The following is a 12,500-nucleotide window of genomic DNA, read 5'->3' as shown; positions in this document are numbered from 1 at the left end:
GTTGAAAGAAATCTCGGATTGTACGAGGTTCACTTCACTGCGCTTGGTGATAGGTAAAAAAACTCGCACCATTTTGTCAACCAATCAGATACATAACCAAAACCAGTTGTGTTTTGGCCACGTGCATTTTCCCGCGCGTCACTGTTTTTTTAAATTTTCTTTTGCTCTCATTGGCTTATGATATTTTCCTTTGCTCTCATCGGCTGATGTGATAAAATTAGTTTTTGTTTTACAACTTATCTCAAAGCCGGCGTATCCAATTATCTATTATCTATTATCTGAAAGAGGAGGACGAAGCAAAAAGGAACCGAACACAGAAAAGCGGACACTACATTTTAAATGTTTAAACTTACTTGGTCAAGATCATCGGAATGATTATCAGTACAGCAGCCACAAGAAATGGCAACCCTCGAAAACCAAACTTAGAGGATTGGATGTACATCGGATTAAAGATAAACGCGCCCAAGAAGTTACAGAATGTATCCACTGTGGCCACCGAGGAAAACATGGCACCTAAAGAATTTAAAAGTGATTGATAAATGATTGATACCACAGTCAAAGAAAAATGAGATGCATAGAGACACATAAAGGCGCGCTTCGGGGTGGGGTGGAAGAGGATTTTAAGAGGAGGTGTTCAGGGGCAATTGAGGGGATCAGTAATTGAAGACAGAGAATAAAGGGGATGCTACAGAAAATCGACTGCCAATGAGAGGGGGGGAGGGGGTATCATAAGAATATTACTGAGCCTTATGGGAAGATCAGGTAAGTTTAACTAAAATCCTCTGTTCCCCCCCCCCCCCCTCAAGCCGATAAAAAAAATGACCAATTCCTTAGAAATAGCATTTCCTTCGATGTGTTCTAAACCATAAGACGTAAAACATCTTTTCACTTCTCTGCCTCCCGGCCCTTTCAGACCAGCCCTGTTCTAAATGAGATATCATGATCCAACTGATAGATTTCTACAGAATTTAGGGGAAGTGGGAGAGACAGACAAGCTAACCCAACGTCTCCAAAACAAATGAAGGTAACATAGCCAACATAATCAACTTAAATTGAGGTCACAAACAATACCTTCATCATGAGCAACATCCTTTTTAACTGATATGGATAAAATGGCTACATGTGGCGTAATCACAAGATTTCTTTGAGGGATTCTACTCTGGCGTGTCATTAGCATTTGGGAGGAACACAGGTTGTTGTATAAAATATGTATATTATATAAATTTTTTTTTTCTAAACAAGGGAGGATTCATTGGTACTCCTGAATTTCTCTCAGCCAAACCCTTGTTATTAGACAAGGAATGGGTCATCTGCAACCCTACAACCCACTCAGCCACACCCTTGTTGCTAGAAAAGAGGTCATATGCACCCCTGGACCTCAGCCAGCCACGTCTTTGTTGATAGACAAGCAGGGGGCTATATGCGCCCCTGGATCTCACCCAGCCACACCCTCCGTGTGAGACACAAATAGCTCAGTCAAGGCTTACCTCGTTCATCAGGTTCAACCATCTGTGACATCATCCCTTTGTACAACGGAACAACAGCACCGCCAAAAATACCAATAAGGGGAACTGTAAAAAGAGTCAGATTTTCAAACAAAGAAAGTGTGATCGTAGTTATTCTACATAAATGGTTGTAACGGGTAACTCGTCTTGAGGAAGGTGGTTTAACTTAACTCCTTAATGACGAAAAGGAGGGTCGAATGCATCTCATGCTCTGAACCTTTCCACCCCCCCCCCCCCCCACGCTCTTCCCCTTTGACTACCCTCCTGAATTCATGATGCGAAATAAACTTCCTTGCAAATTTAATTTCGGGTTCAGTTCTCACCTAAAAAAACCATCCATGTGCGATTACTAAAGGCAAAGAAAACAAGCGAAAGGCATTGGGACACCATGCCAACTCTCATGACATTCACCTCGCTCATGAACCTTTTCAGAATTCCGATTCCCACGATTCCACCAAAACCCTGCATGAAGAATCGGAAAGCCATAAAAACCCCAAGCGTAGCTGGTCCCCAGCAGAGTGGGGTGCGCAGGACAAAAAGCGACACTACTCCACTGATACCCAAAACCCCGAGAGTGATTATCCCATCCGAGATGAGAAGCATAAGGAGATTTTTTCTTCCGCCGTTTCTTGGTTTCTTGTACACACTCCATACTGCTTTAAAGCTGTCTAAGCTGAAGAAGCGGATCTTGTTTTTCTGGCTTTCGCGTTTTGATTCTGGTACCATGAACGCCGCCCATAGCAACCCGGCCACGTGACAGGCGAAAATGAACCAATAAGGAGGGATGAAACCGAGTCTATTCAACCATGCACCGCTGGTCAACTGGCTCACGACTCCGCCAATGAATACCACGAGCTGGACAACGGCTAAAATAGAAAACGTCGAGAATCAGTAGAACAAATCTCTCCAAAACACAAAACAAAACAAACAAAACAAAACAAAACAAAACAAAAAACTGGTCACATGGCTATGGGGGATAAGACTGCTAACCCTAGCTGGTAATTTTACTACAACGCAGAATACTGTTCACCAATTCAAACGAGGCGAAGGAACTTAATTTGATTGCTATTCCAGTTAATGTAACGAACAATTGCAACATATTCAATCTTGTTGATTGAATTTTAAAAAATGTGATCTAGCTACCCTTAACTAACCAGACGAAAATCGTATACAATACTTTACTGAGAGCTTCACGTCTCGCGAGGAAACTCTATTTGCTGGTCCTAAATGCATAAATACGAGCCCGCTGATATACAAGAAAGAGCAGCGGTACATGCCTGCACACGCAAAGCGTACATTTGTAATTGTGATCCCACCCTGCCCTTCGCCCTCCTTAAGAAAAATCCACGTTACGCCGCTAGCCAGTCGTGGATTTAGCTTTTTCAAGTTTTTGAGTGGTAACACAAAAGGGAACTAATCCAGGTTTCGTTTGCCATTTTAAAATAGACAGAAAGAATTAACTAACCAATGTGGATAGCGAGTCCTTCTTCGGTTGTGATGTCAGAAACATAAGCGAAAGCAGCCATATTCATGATTGTAAAGAATCCCGAGAAGCCATTTATGGCCGAGCCGACAAACAACACAAACACTGGCCAATCAAAATACATTATAAGCAGAACAGTAATGGCCTCTAGTGCACTCCCTAGAGGAGGGGCTAACAGAGCGGGACGTCTTCCACCGGTGTCCGTCCAAGGACCCAAAAGAAGGACCATAAGAATGGACGGTAGAGACTGGAAGAGGATATTTCCCATGTCAATTCTAGCCGCCAGGGTTTGCACCTAATGATTAAGAAGAAAAGAAAACATGCTCACATTTGGGCTCCTCATCACTGAAATGATCCTTAAAATCTTACGAATGAGGGGAAAACTAACAGGAAAAACTGTATCATCAAAACAGAAATTCAAAATTTTTCAGTATGACCGTAACATTACAAAGAACTTCATCATGATGCTACCAACCTCTTTCTCCAACTCCGCCAAAGACGTACCGTTTCCATTAGAATCTTCGACACATCCCTTTTCAGTAGTTGCCGATATGTTGTACGGAAAGCCCTTAAATTCACTGACTCTGAAGTATATGTACTGTGTCATGACGGGAAGACTCATGAACAAACCAAATGTATAAAAAAGTACGACTGGTTCCACTGTTAGGTAACGTCTCCATCTTGGCAAATTCAGAGTAGGCATTGTGGTTCTTTATTAAACAATAAAAATCAAGGAAGCGTGTTAATAACAGTAGTAATTTTCGTAAACCGCTGCTATCTCGCCACGCACCAAAATAAATACTCTAAGTCATGATTTGCAATCTGCGTCAATCTTCTCCTGTGTTGACCATTGTCGTACAATTTGAGTGGATTCTTACCTCTTAAGCACTCACCAACCCAAGCAAACACCTGTTACAAGGTTGTATCAAGGTTTGAAGAGATTCTCCAACATATAACATATCAAAAATTACTCAGCATTCCGCGAGTAATTTTTTTTTCCTTCTTCATATTTAGCCCCTGTAATTACGACGATTTCGTCAGTTTATTTACATATCCGAAAATACAATGCTCAAATCAAACCAATTTTACAAAGTTGAACAATTTCTTCTGTACAATTTCAATCAGATATTCATATAAATATCACTCAATCAATTAATAAAAAAAACGGCTTTTTGCCCTTTGGTAGTGGATTTTAATTTTTTTACTTTTTCGTGACACTTTTTACATTATCATTGATTCCAGCTTTTAGCGTCCATCTAAGATATTGCAATTCAGCTCAGCAAATTAAATTTGCATCATGAGGTGTTGTCGATAAAGTTACTTTACTTCAAAAGTGCTTAAAATAGAAACACGTACTCTAGAATGAAGATGGTTTGATGTGGAGTCACGTAAGTGTGACGTTTTAAAGTTCGCAGTCACGCAAAAGCTAATCACATACTCAAAATCCTGAGAACTGTTCACTAAACTGAGATAATGAAAATTTTTATTTGAAAAGAGTAATAGAAAAAACTGGATCAAGTTTTTCATCTTAACTATACAAATCCAAAAAGACCGGCGCTTTCATCTTCGACCAAGCGTGATCTGCTAAATATTGCGTTACAATTACACAAACAGTAGGAGACATTTTTGCAGCACCGTGCAAGAATATGCAAATGTCGCACTAGAAAGAAAGACAACGAAATTTGTCCAAATGTGTCTATCTTATTTGGACAACGACGACGAATAAAATATCATGACATGTTCAATAACTTCCATATCGATAAAAGTTAGATACGACGGGATTAGAACGCTGTCTGTCTTCTTCGGCCTAACAATACTGGTCAATCGTTCGCACGAATTGTTTGTACGCGATCGCAAATTGTAAACTCAGGCAGTCTGTCAATACCATCTTTTTGATAGAAAAATAAATAAAAACTGAGTCAAAAACGGGTAAAAATTTACGAAGTTTTACAAGCCTCATCAACTTCGCGCTGTTCGGCGTGGTTCGCCGCCCTGTCGAGTGTATGTCCCATCCAAAATCGGACCGTAGTTCCGAATTGAAATTTCTCATGTTTCTCGCGAAAGCCACTCCAAAATGTCCTCAAGTACCCTCCCTTAGCCTGGTAATGAACTAAAAGCTTCATAAGAAGGTCCTTGTCTTACAAGCAGAGCTTTTTAAATAGGTGCACACTTGTAACGAACGAATAAAGACCAGGTGAAGAGAGAAACTGTGTAACTGTAATTATTGTAATTACAACCAACACGATATTCCACCTGAAATTTAAAATGTATCTCACCTCTTTCCTTGATATTTCTGTCTGAGTTATGTTACTTGATAATTAATATCCTATTGGAAGTGACGAATGTTTCGTAAATGTTTGTATTGACTCCAAAAGATCACAAAATCTTCTTACAAGATTGCTATCTCAGCGGGTCTTTGTAAACACATCTAAAGTTCACGTAATCACTACTCATTCTAGTAGGGTAGGGTGGGGGCCTTTCGTGCCGTTGCGCGTACTGTATTGATTACTGTAGCAACAAGTACTTATACCAGCATCATCGATTTTTTCTGCTTTTTTCGTGATTTCGTCAATTATATTCCTATACGATTATTTGAACATCGCCCGGGAAGTACTTATATTAAGTGATATGGTAACAAGTACTTTAACCCACGCTGGTGATATGACTGCTGAATGACGTAGAGGTAATGTAATGAAGTAAGATGATTGTTGTAGTCGATGGAGGGCTGAACGTTGATAAAAACAGAATTTAGAAAGGGGTGGAATAGCAAGTGCCTCCTAACTGACTGAGCCATTAGATGAAAACACAACACTGAAGAACAAAAACAAGTACATCTGATCCGGGAAAAGCGATAAATTTGGGAACAGCGTCAAAGTTAATCCAAGACAAAACTGAAAACTGTCCCAATAATAAGTTTCAATTATTTTTTTATTTTTCATATCTTTACAATTTCAAAAATGGATTGGGTCTCCCATCTTCATGATAATTGTTATAAAAATATTTATCAATTTATTCCAAATGACTTCTCGATATATTCTCCCAATTCTGGCTCTTTTGTAATCAAAATTAGGTTTTTCTGTAATTGACTGATTGTCGTGAGCTTTATATTTTGCCTTCATTTTGACTGTAATAATTGCCTTGTTTTAAAAATAAAATATCCTTTTCAATATATAAATTCTTAATAATCTCATTAAATTAAAGACGATTTCCCCTTTCGGCTTTCATTAAACCTGTGCAACAAACTCTTTCGCCTTGTTCGAATATACAGAAGCAGCGCGATTAATCGTCGAGCGGGGAAGTGGAAATTTTCTTCACGCCTCCCCATAGTACCTTTTATCCAAATGTCACGCAACATAATATGTATTCCTACAGAAGACAGGTCACGGCGGTTATGATGAAAGGTTACTTACTCATTGACATGACCGCCCCAAGAAAACTTTGCCAATCATTTACAATTGTAACAAGAGCCTGCGAGCGCGCTCTTGTTAGAGCTGCGAAACGACGACGACGCCTGCGAGAAGTCTGCAAGAGTCTGGTGCAAAAATTGCCAGAACGCTAGGCGACCTCTCGCACGCTCTCTTCGCTCACCGGTTCGAAACTCGCGAGCTTCTCTGCTCGTGTCGTAACCTTAACAAAAGCCTGCTCGCAATAGTCTCAGTTCCACGCCTCGCTTCTGCCCCCTGCCCATAGCCTCAGTTTTATGCACATAATCTTTTTCAAAATTTTCATGATTCATTTGAAGGGTAAAAATAACCTTTTACGATTCAGTATCAAAGGAGCATCGCACTCCCTTAGGGAACTGTTTGGATGATGGGGGAATCATCGGGCACATAAATATCAGGAGAGTCGGGCTCATAAGGTTCATCTTCTTTCTCATCTTCGCTATCTTTGGTATTTTCATTGACGATTTTCCTTCTCCGTGAGAACATCTCTTGATCCCTCAAACAACTGAAAGGTAAAAGCACTAAATCATTAACTAGTAATAAACAGTGTTAGCGACGGGTATGAAGCATAGCCAGTAGCTTCTGTTCACGAGGATAATCATAAAAATTACAATTTCCTCGATTGCGATTGGTTTAAAAAACTTCTATTTACCACTAATCAACTTGCCAAGATGTTTTCGGACAGTTTGTCATTGCACAATTTAATAAGCCAATCACATCTTTCGTTGTAGTTTAAATCAACTAATCACAATCAAAGTTGTAGTTTAAGCGACGTTTTCGAATTCTGCTGCGCAGTCGTACGATTTTGTTACCACTTGTATGATTACAGATCGAATTGGACTCTACTCAGTTCTATTACCATTACTTAACAACATGTTTCCTCCACAGCTTTATGGCCTTTTCGAGGCGTTTAGTTGGTAAAACGGAGCAAAATGGTAGTAATAATACGGCGCGATGGTAGGAGGAGTGAAAAATATTTACTACGTGTTTCGTTTATTAGCTGGACGCCAATAACAGACTAAACAGGGTCTCAATGAATACTCTCTCTTTTTGGAAATAATGGCACAGCACACCTCTGAAAAGTCTTACATACCTAGTTGCATAAAAATTTTTAGAGTCTCAATTTTCACGAACTTTATGGATCTTCAGCAATCCACAAACATCTTTTTTTCCACAGAAAAAGAAAAACAGCAAATATTCATCTTTTAGAAGAGGGAAATAACAGGAGAGTGCATTAAGCATAATTCTATGTGATCAATTTTCTGCACAAGTCAAAATTACTCTGAAGTTTCACAAAGGCACGAACTGCGGGCTTCACACCGTAATAATGCGATGCATTTAAAGATTACTGGAAAATTCATTGTTCTGAACAATCCTAGAAAGATTTGAGGGAAACTATGCGATTGGACGATATTAAATTTAATACCAAAAGTAGTCAAGGATTGTATTGGCCTTTCTATTGGTAATCTTTTTCAAAAATCTATGATACTCTTACCACCGTCTCAGCCACTCAGATGCAAAACTAAAACTGATCGAGTCACTCTAGTTTTCCCGCGCTCGAGTTCTTTTTTGCTCCTTGCTTTGTTCTGATTGGGCATCGTGATTGCCGCGGCCTTCGTTTCACGACGCTAAATCTAAAGCGCTTTACATCCCACTTTCGTATACAATGATGTATTGAGCCACAACGACAACTGAGAGGTAAATATCTGCTCCCGAATGCCCTAGAAAATGTGAATTCCCGTCGAAATTATCCGATAACAGCTAAAAAATAATACTGAATGAACTCACAAGGTACAGAGCAGTGGTAGCAGCATCAAAGTGCCTCCCAGGACAAACACAAATCCCGGCATGTCGAATTTCAGAGATTTGGGGTACAAAGAACTGAACAACGCAGTACCCCCGAAAGTGCAGAGCATCTCTGTGGAGGAAACCGTGGAGAAAAGTGACCCTAAAAAAAAAGAAAACAGCAAATTAATCCATACATCACAGCAATGAGAGATCTGAGTTAAGGAAAAAAAGATGAGCGCGCTAAATCTCGGATCGTTCCCTAGCCACAGCTACTAAAGAAGAAAGAGCGTTTGCATTCAAGGGTAAGAAAGATGTCAAGAAAGCGGGACAAAAGGTTTAATTAGGAAAATGAAAGGCTGCGCGTTAGAGAACTTGGTAAATCATCGCGAAAAAAAAAAAACGTTCATCTAAAGTTTCGTTTAAGAATCAAGTCCAAATTATAGCAGTACTAGTACAGCATATCTTTACCTTGATCGTCTGTGCTCACAATTTTTGACATCATAGCTCTGAAGACAGGCTGTCCCGCACCACCGAAGATACCAACTAGGGGAGCTGTAAAAAATAAAATGAAAGAGATAAAAATATGAAACAAGAAGAACGAAAATTGAACCTTGGAATGCAAGTAAGTATCACTATCTTCAGAGTCCTTAGACTTATCAAGAGCTCGAAAGATCTGAAGATTGCTTGCGTACTTATCGAGAACATTCTGACTTCTTCGCGCGGAATCTTCCTAGGACATTGGGATGTTGAATAATTCATAATAATCTATATTTAAATAATTTTTGAAACACACGAAGGATCTCTTTTTTTTCGTTTCAATAATAATTGAAAGCTTTCGACTCTATATTCACCCATGAAAACCATGAACTCGTTTGCGGAGAATCCTAGAAAAATCAAAAACCCTGTGTACGACAAGATGGCGATACGACTGACAACGGCATCTGGGAGACACATCCCGAGCACTTTTATAGCTGTCACTCCACCGACTCCATGCATAAATTGACGAAACGCCAAGAAATATCCCACTAACGTCGGCGAAAAACACAAGGGCGAGTGAAGAGTGTAAAGATTCACTACGCCATTGATTCCCATCACTGCTATCGCCAGAACACCGTTACAAAACGTCAAAACCACTAAGTTTCTTTTCTTGCTGCCTGTAGCTTTGCCGTAAACCTTCCAGCTGGATTTCAAGTTCTGAAGGCTGAATAACCTTCCTGGGTTTTCGCTGGATTTTGCGCGCGATTCTGGTACAAAGAAAATGGCGTAGAGCACGGCGGCCATATGGCATCCAAATATGATCCAGTAAGGAGTGATGAATCCGAGTTTCTCTATCAACAGTCCGCTGGTCAGCTGAGCCACCATGCCGCCAAGAAATACAATTAGTTCGATAATACCTGTAATTTTGTGAATAAAGAAAAAGGAGTGATATGCGGCATTAAAATATATGGGGATATTTTCCATTCTGATTGGCTGACAAGATAATAAGTTCTTTTATTCAGCCGTCTTCCCATGCAGGAAGGCAAAAAGTATTGGATCAATGTCAGTATCTCAGAAACTGTACACCTACCCCTCCCCTAACCTTGCAATAGTCAACTGATGACAAGTTAAGGTTAACGTTGTGGTTGTTGAGGGAGGGGTATGTGCATAGTTGCTCAGATACTGTCATTGATCCAAGGTATTTAAGAGGATCAAAAACTTTAACTAAGACTTTATGCTGATTACCAGGGGATATGGGTTGTATTATTCACTTGAGGCCTGAGGAAAAGAAAGATGAGTTTAAAGACATTCCTAATTTGCAATTAGCCTTTCATCATTGTCTATCATTGAAAAAGTAGCCTGGTGCAAGTATGACAAGTGGTGGAAGGAGTTTGTATTCCATGACACTTGTTTATCAAAGTGTTATGTGAAATCTGTCCCTCCTTCCACTCCCTACTTTGACTCTAATTGTGACAAAACGGAAGACCTACATATTGCTTATCTGAACCCCTCAATTCTACCAATTACCAAGGAAGGGGAATGTTATTTTCAAAAAATAATATCAACAGCTGTTAGGCACAAGACTCACCCAATCGTAGGGCAATTCTGGACTCCTCTGTTGTATCTGCCACATAGGACATGCAAGCTAAGATGATAGTTGTGTAATATCCACAAATACCATGCAGAAATCCACCAATGAACAGGCAGTAAATAGGCCATTTCAGGTACATGACTAAGAGAACTACAACAGCTTCTAATGCACTGCCAAGAGTAGGTAAGATCAGGGCAGGGCGTCGACCAACTTTGTCTGTCCATCCACCCATGAATAAAGTAATGATGATTGATGGGAGGGCAGAAAACATAACAATACCCAGCTGAACATATGAAGCATCCGTTTGCACCTGTGGTAGATGAAACATCATCACATAGGTAATTTTATTAAACAGCGAGCAGGTCCATAAACAGCAAACAGGTTGTCAATTTATCAGTGCTACAGAATGAGCATTTCTTGGCCCCCTTTGTGCCCATTTACATGAGCCAGCAAGGGATCTGCAAGGGATCTGGCACCCTTGTCATCAAGCCTCCAAAGCTGAAACATGCTGAACACATGCTGAAATGCAAAACCTTCTTTTATTGCACATATATTAATGTAACAGCATGAAATAATGTTAGCATGGTTTCCAACAATTAAACCAGTTTTCATGCAAAATAACAATGTAAACCAATTACACCTGGTATCAAATTACCACACAGCAGTTATGGCTAAATTGAAAATCTGTTATTTCCACACAGCCATGTATCTTGGAGCACTGTGGAGTGGATGCATTTGAATATGGTTTAAAACTAAAAATAATACAATCAATGCACTTCCAGTCTGAAGGCTCAATGCATAACATTGATTCCATACCTCTTTCTCAAGCTTTTTCATGGAAGCATTCAGGTTCTTTCCTTCACATCCTGTGTCTTGCTGAAAGTGATAAGGGAATCCCTTTGCATCACTCAGCCTGTGGTAAATAAACTGCTGCGACACTGGAACATTCATGAATAACCCAAATGCATACAGGAAGAGAACAGGTTCCACTGTCAGCAGCTGTCGCCATGAGAAACCACTTCCCTCTGGCATTGTGATAACTTCTGTGATTACGACGAAGAAAGCATAGATAAAAGTGATAGTAAATAGTAACTAGATACGATGAAATTAATACTTCAGAGCCCTATTCGAGTCACATGCATTGTCACTGATTGTGGCGTTTTGAACCTAAAGAGGAAAGTCCAGTATATTCAGAAGGAATATCCAAAATTTGATTCTAAAAAAATTGTTTAAAACGGATAAATAACCTCCAGCGTTTCTACTGAACACTCATCTTCCACTAAATTGTCTTCCACTTGGTCACGCAACCTCGCTACGTGACGAACTGTAATCGAAGTAAAAATACAAACATGCAGCTCAAAGGCTGCGAGCATTGTATCATAGCTCACTTAATGTTAAAATTAATATTATAAATGAGAAACCTAGGTAATTCTCTCCCAAAGATTTTGTGAAAGTGCTTCTTCTGACATCGAACGCTACATTTTAGCCTGAAACTTTCGATCCACGGGTAGTGCTCAGATGTCGGGCGATTGGCATAATTTCACAAGCGTTCTTAAAAATTCTGCAAGAAAAGACGAGTTTGTAAACTAAATATTTCTATGGGTAAGCTAAGCTCATAAAGTTAAACCATTAAAAGCGACAAATTAAATTTGCAAACTTAACCAGCGATCACTGGGTAGTGCATCAGCTGAATTCATTGTTTGTCTGATCTTCCTCGATTGAGTCAAATATTAGTGCAACATGACAAGGCATTAAAAGATATAAATTATTTACCTCGTATACTAACCTCTAGGGATTATACACTGCTGGAAAGGTATCTAAGACAGCGCACAAGAGCTCGCAATCACCTGTTCGAGACTTCCCTGACGCGCCTAGACGAACAATGTCGAAGTCCTCTGCGGTTGTGTAATCAGTAATGCCGCTGAATTCCCGAGGATAGGGAAGTAGAGGATGAGGGGATATATTAAGTTGCCGGGGACGGCAGAGCGGAAGGGGGAGGTGCAAATTCATGTCTTTTTCTTTAAATCATTTGCTTTCAACGGTTCTCGAATAATCCTGCCAAAGGCAAATTTGTAAACACAGAATACGAGAATAGTTATTCATTTATCTAACTTTGGGAACCAGTGAAAACACTGCAAATTCGGATGAATCACTAGGGCTCTCTGGAGACTGGTTGTTCATGCATGGTAAACTGTAACCTTTCCCAATGGCGT

The 12,500-nt window shown here is 39.9% G+C and overlaps 2 protein-coding genes across 4 annotated transcripts in view; both read right to left on the bottom strand.

Moving 5' to 3' along the window:
• The window catches only part of LOC113670018 (proton-coupled folate transporter), a 6,742-nt gene extending 1,298 nt beyond the window's left edge, over positions 1 to 5,444 (bottom strand). The window contains exons 1-6 of one of the 2 annotated variants that reach the window (XM_089195637.1): positions 5,265 to 5,444; positions 3,464 to 3,698; positions 2,971 to 3,283; positions 1,829 to 2,371; positions 1,488 to 1,571; positions 354 to 513 (exon numbers count right to left, since the gene is read on the bottom strand). In XM_089195637.1, coding sequence (XP_089051763.1) covers positions 354 to 513; positions 1,488 to 1,571; positions 1,829 to 2,371; positions 2,971 to 3,283; positions 3,464 to 3,691 — 1,328 coding nt within the window. In that variant the 5' untranslated portion in view covers positions 3,692 to 3,698; positions 5,265 to 5,444. Of the gene's footprint in view, positions 1 to 353; positions 514 to 1,487; positions 1,572 to 1,828; positions 2,372 to 2,970; positions 3,284 to 3,463; positions 3,699 to 3,866; positions 4,007 to 5,264 lie in introns of those variants that run through there. The other variant, XM_089195638.1, reaches the window with a different exon arrangement.
• A 457-nt stretch (positions 5,445 to 5,901) lies between these two features.
• LOC113669971 (proton-coupled folate transporter) lies at positions 5,902 to 12,210 on the bottom strand. Of its 2 annotated transcripts, none has more exons than XM_027186054.2 (7): positions 12,074 to 12,210; positions 11,104 to 11,330; positions 10,285 to 10,597; positions 9,071 to 9,613; positions 8,688 to 8,771; positions 8,220 to 8,379; positions 5,902 to 6,936 (listed from the first exon to the last, which is right to left on the bottom strand). In XM_027186054.2, the coding sequence occupies exons 2-7, from the start codon at positions 11,317 to 11,319 to the stop codon at positions 6,780 to 6,782; spliced, it is 1,473 nt and encodes a 490-aa protein (XP_027041855.2). In that variant the 5' UTR covers positions 11,320 to 11,330; positions 12,074 to 12,210; the 3' UTR covers positions 5,902 to 6,779. The 2 variants fall into 2 exon arrangements, with proteins under 2 accessions (XP_027041855.2, XP_089051762.1); XM_089195636.1 differs by having other exon boundaries at positions 12,061 to 12,191.
• Positions 12,211 to 12,500: the final 290 nt, after the last annotated feature.

The sequence above is a fragment of the Pocillopora damicornis genome, chromosome 2 (genome assembly GCF_964200805.1).
Source record: "Pocillopora damicornis chromosome 2, jaPocDami1.2, whole genome shotgun sequence".
Taxonomy (NCBI): Eukaryota; Metazoa; Cnidaria; class Anthozoa; order Scleractinia; family Pocilloporidae; genus Pocillopora; species Pocillopora damicornis.
This window is presented reverse-complemented; position numbering and strand designations above follow the sequence as displayed.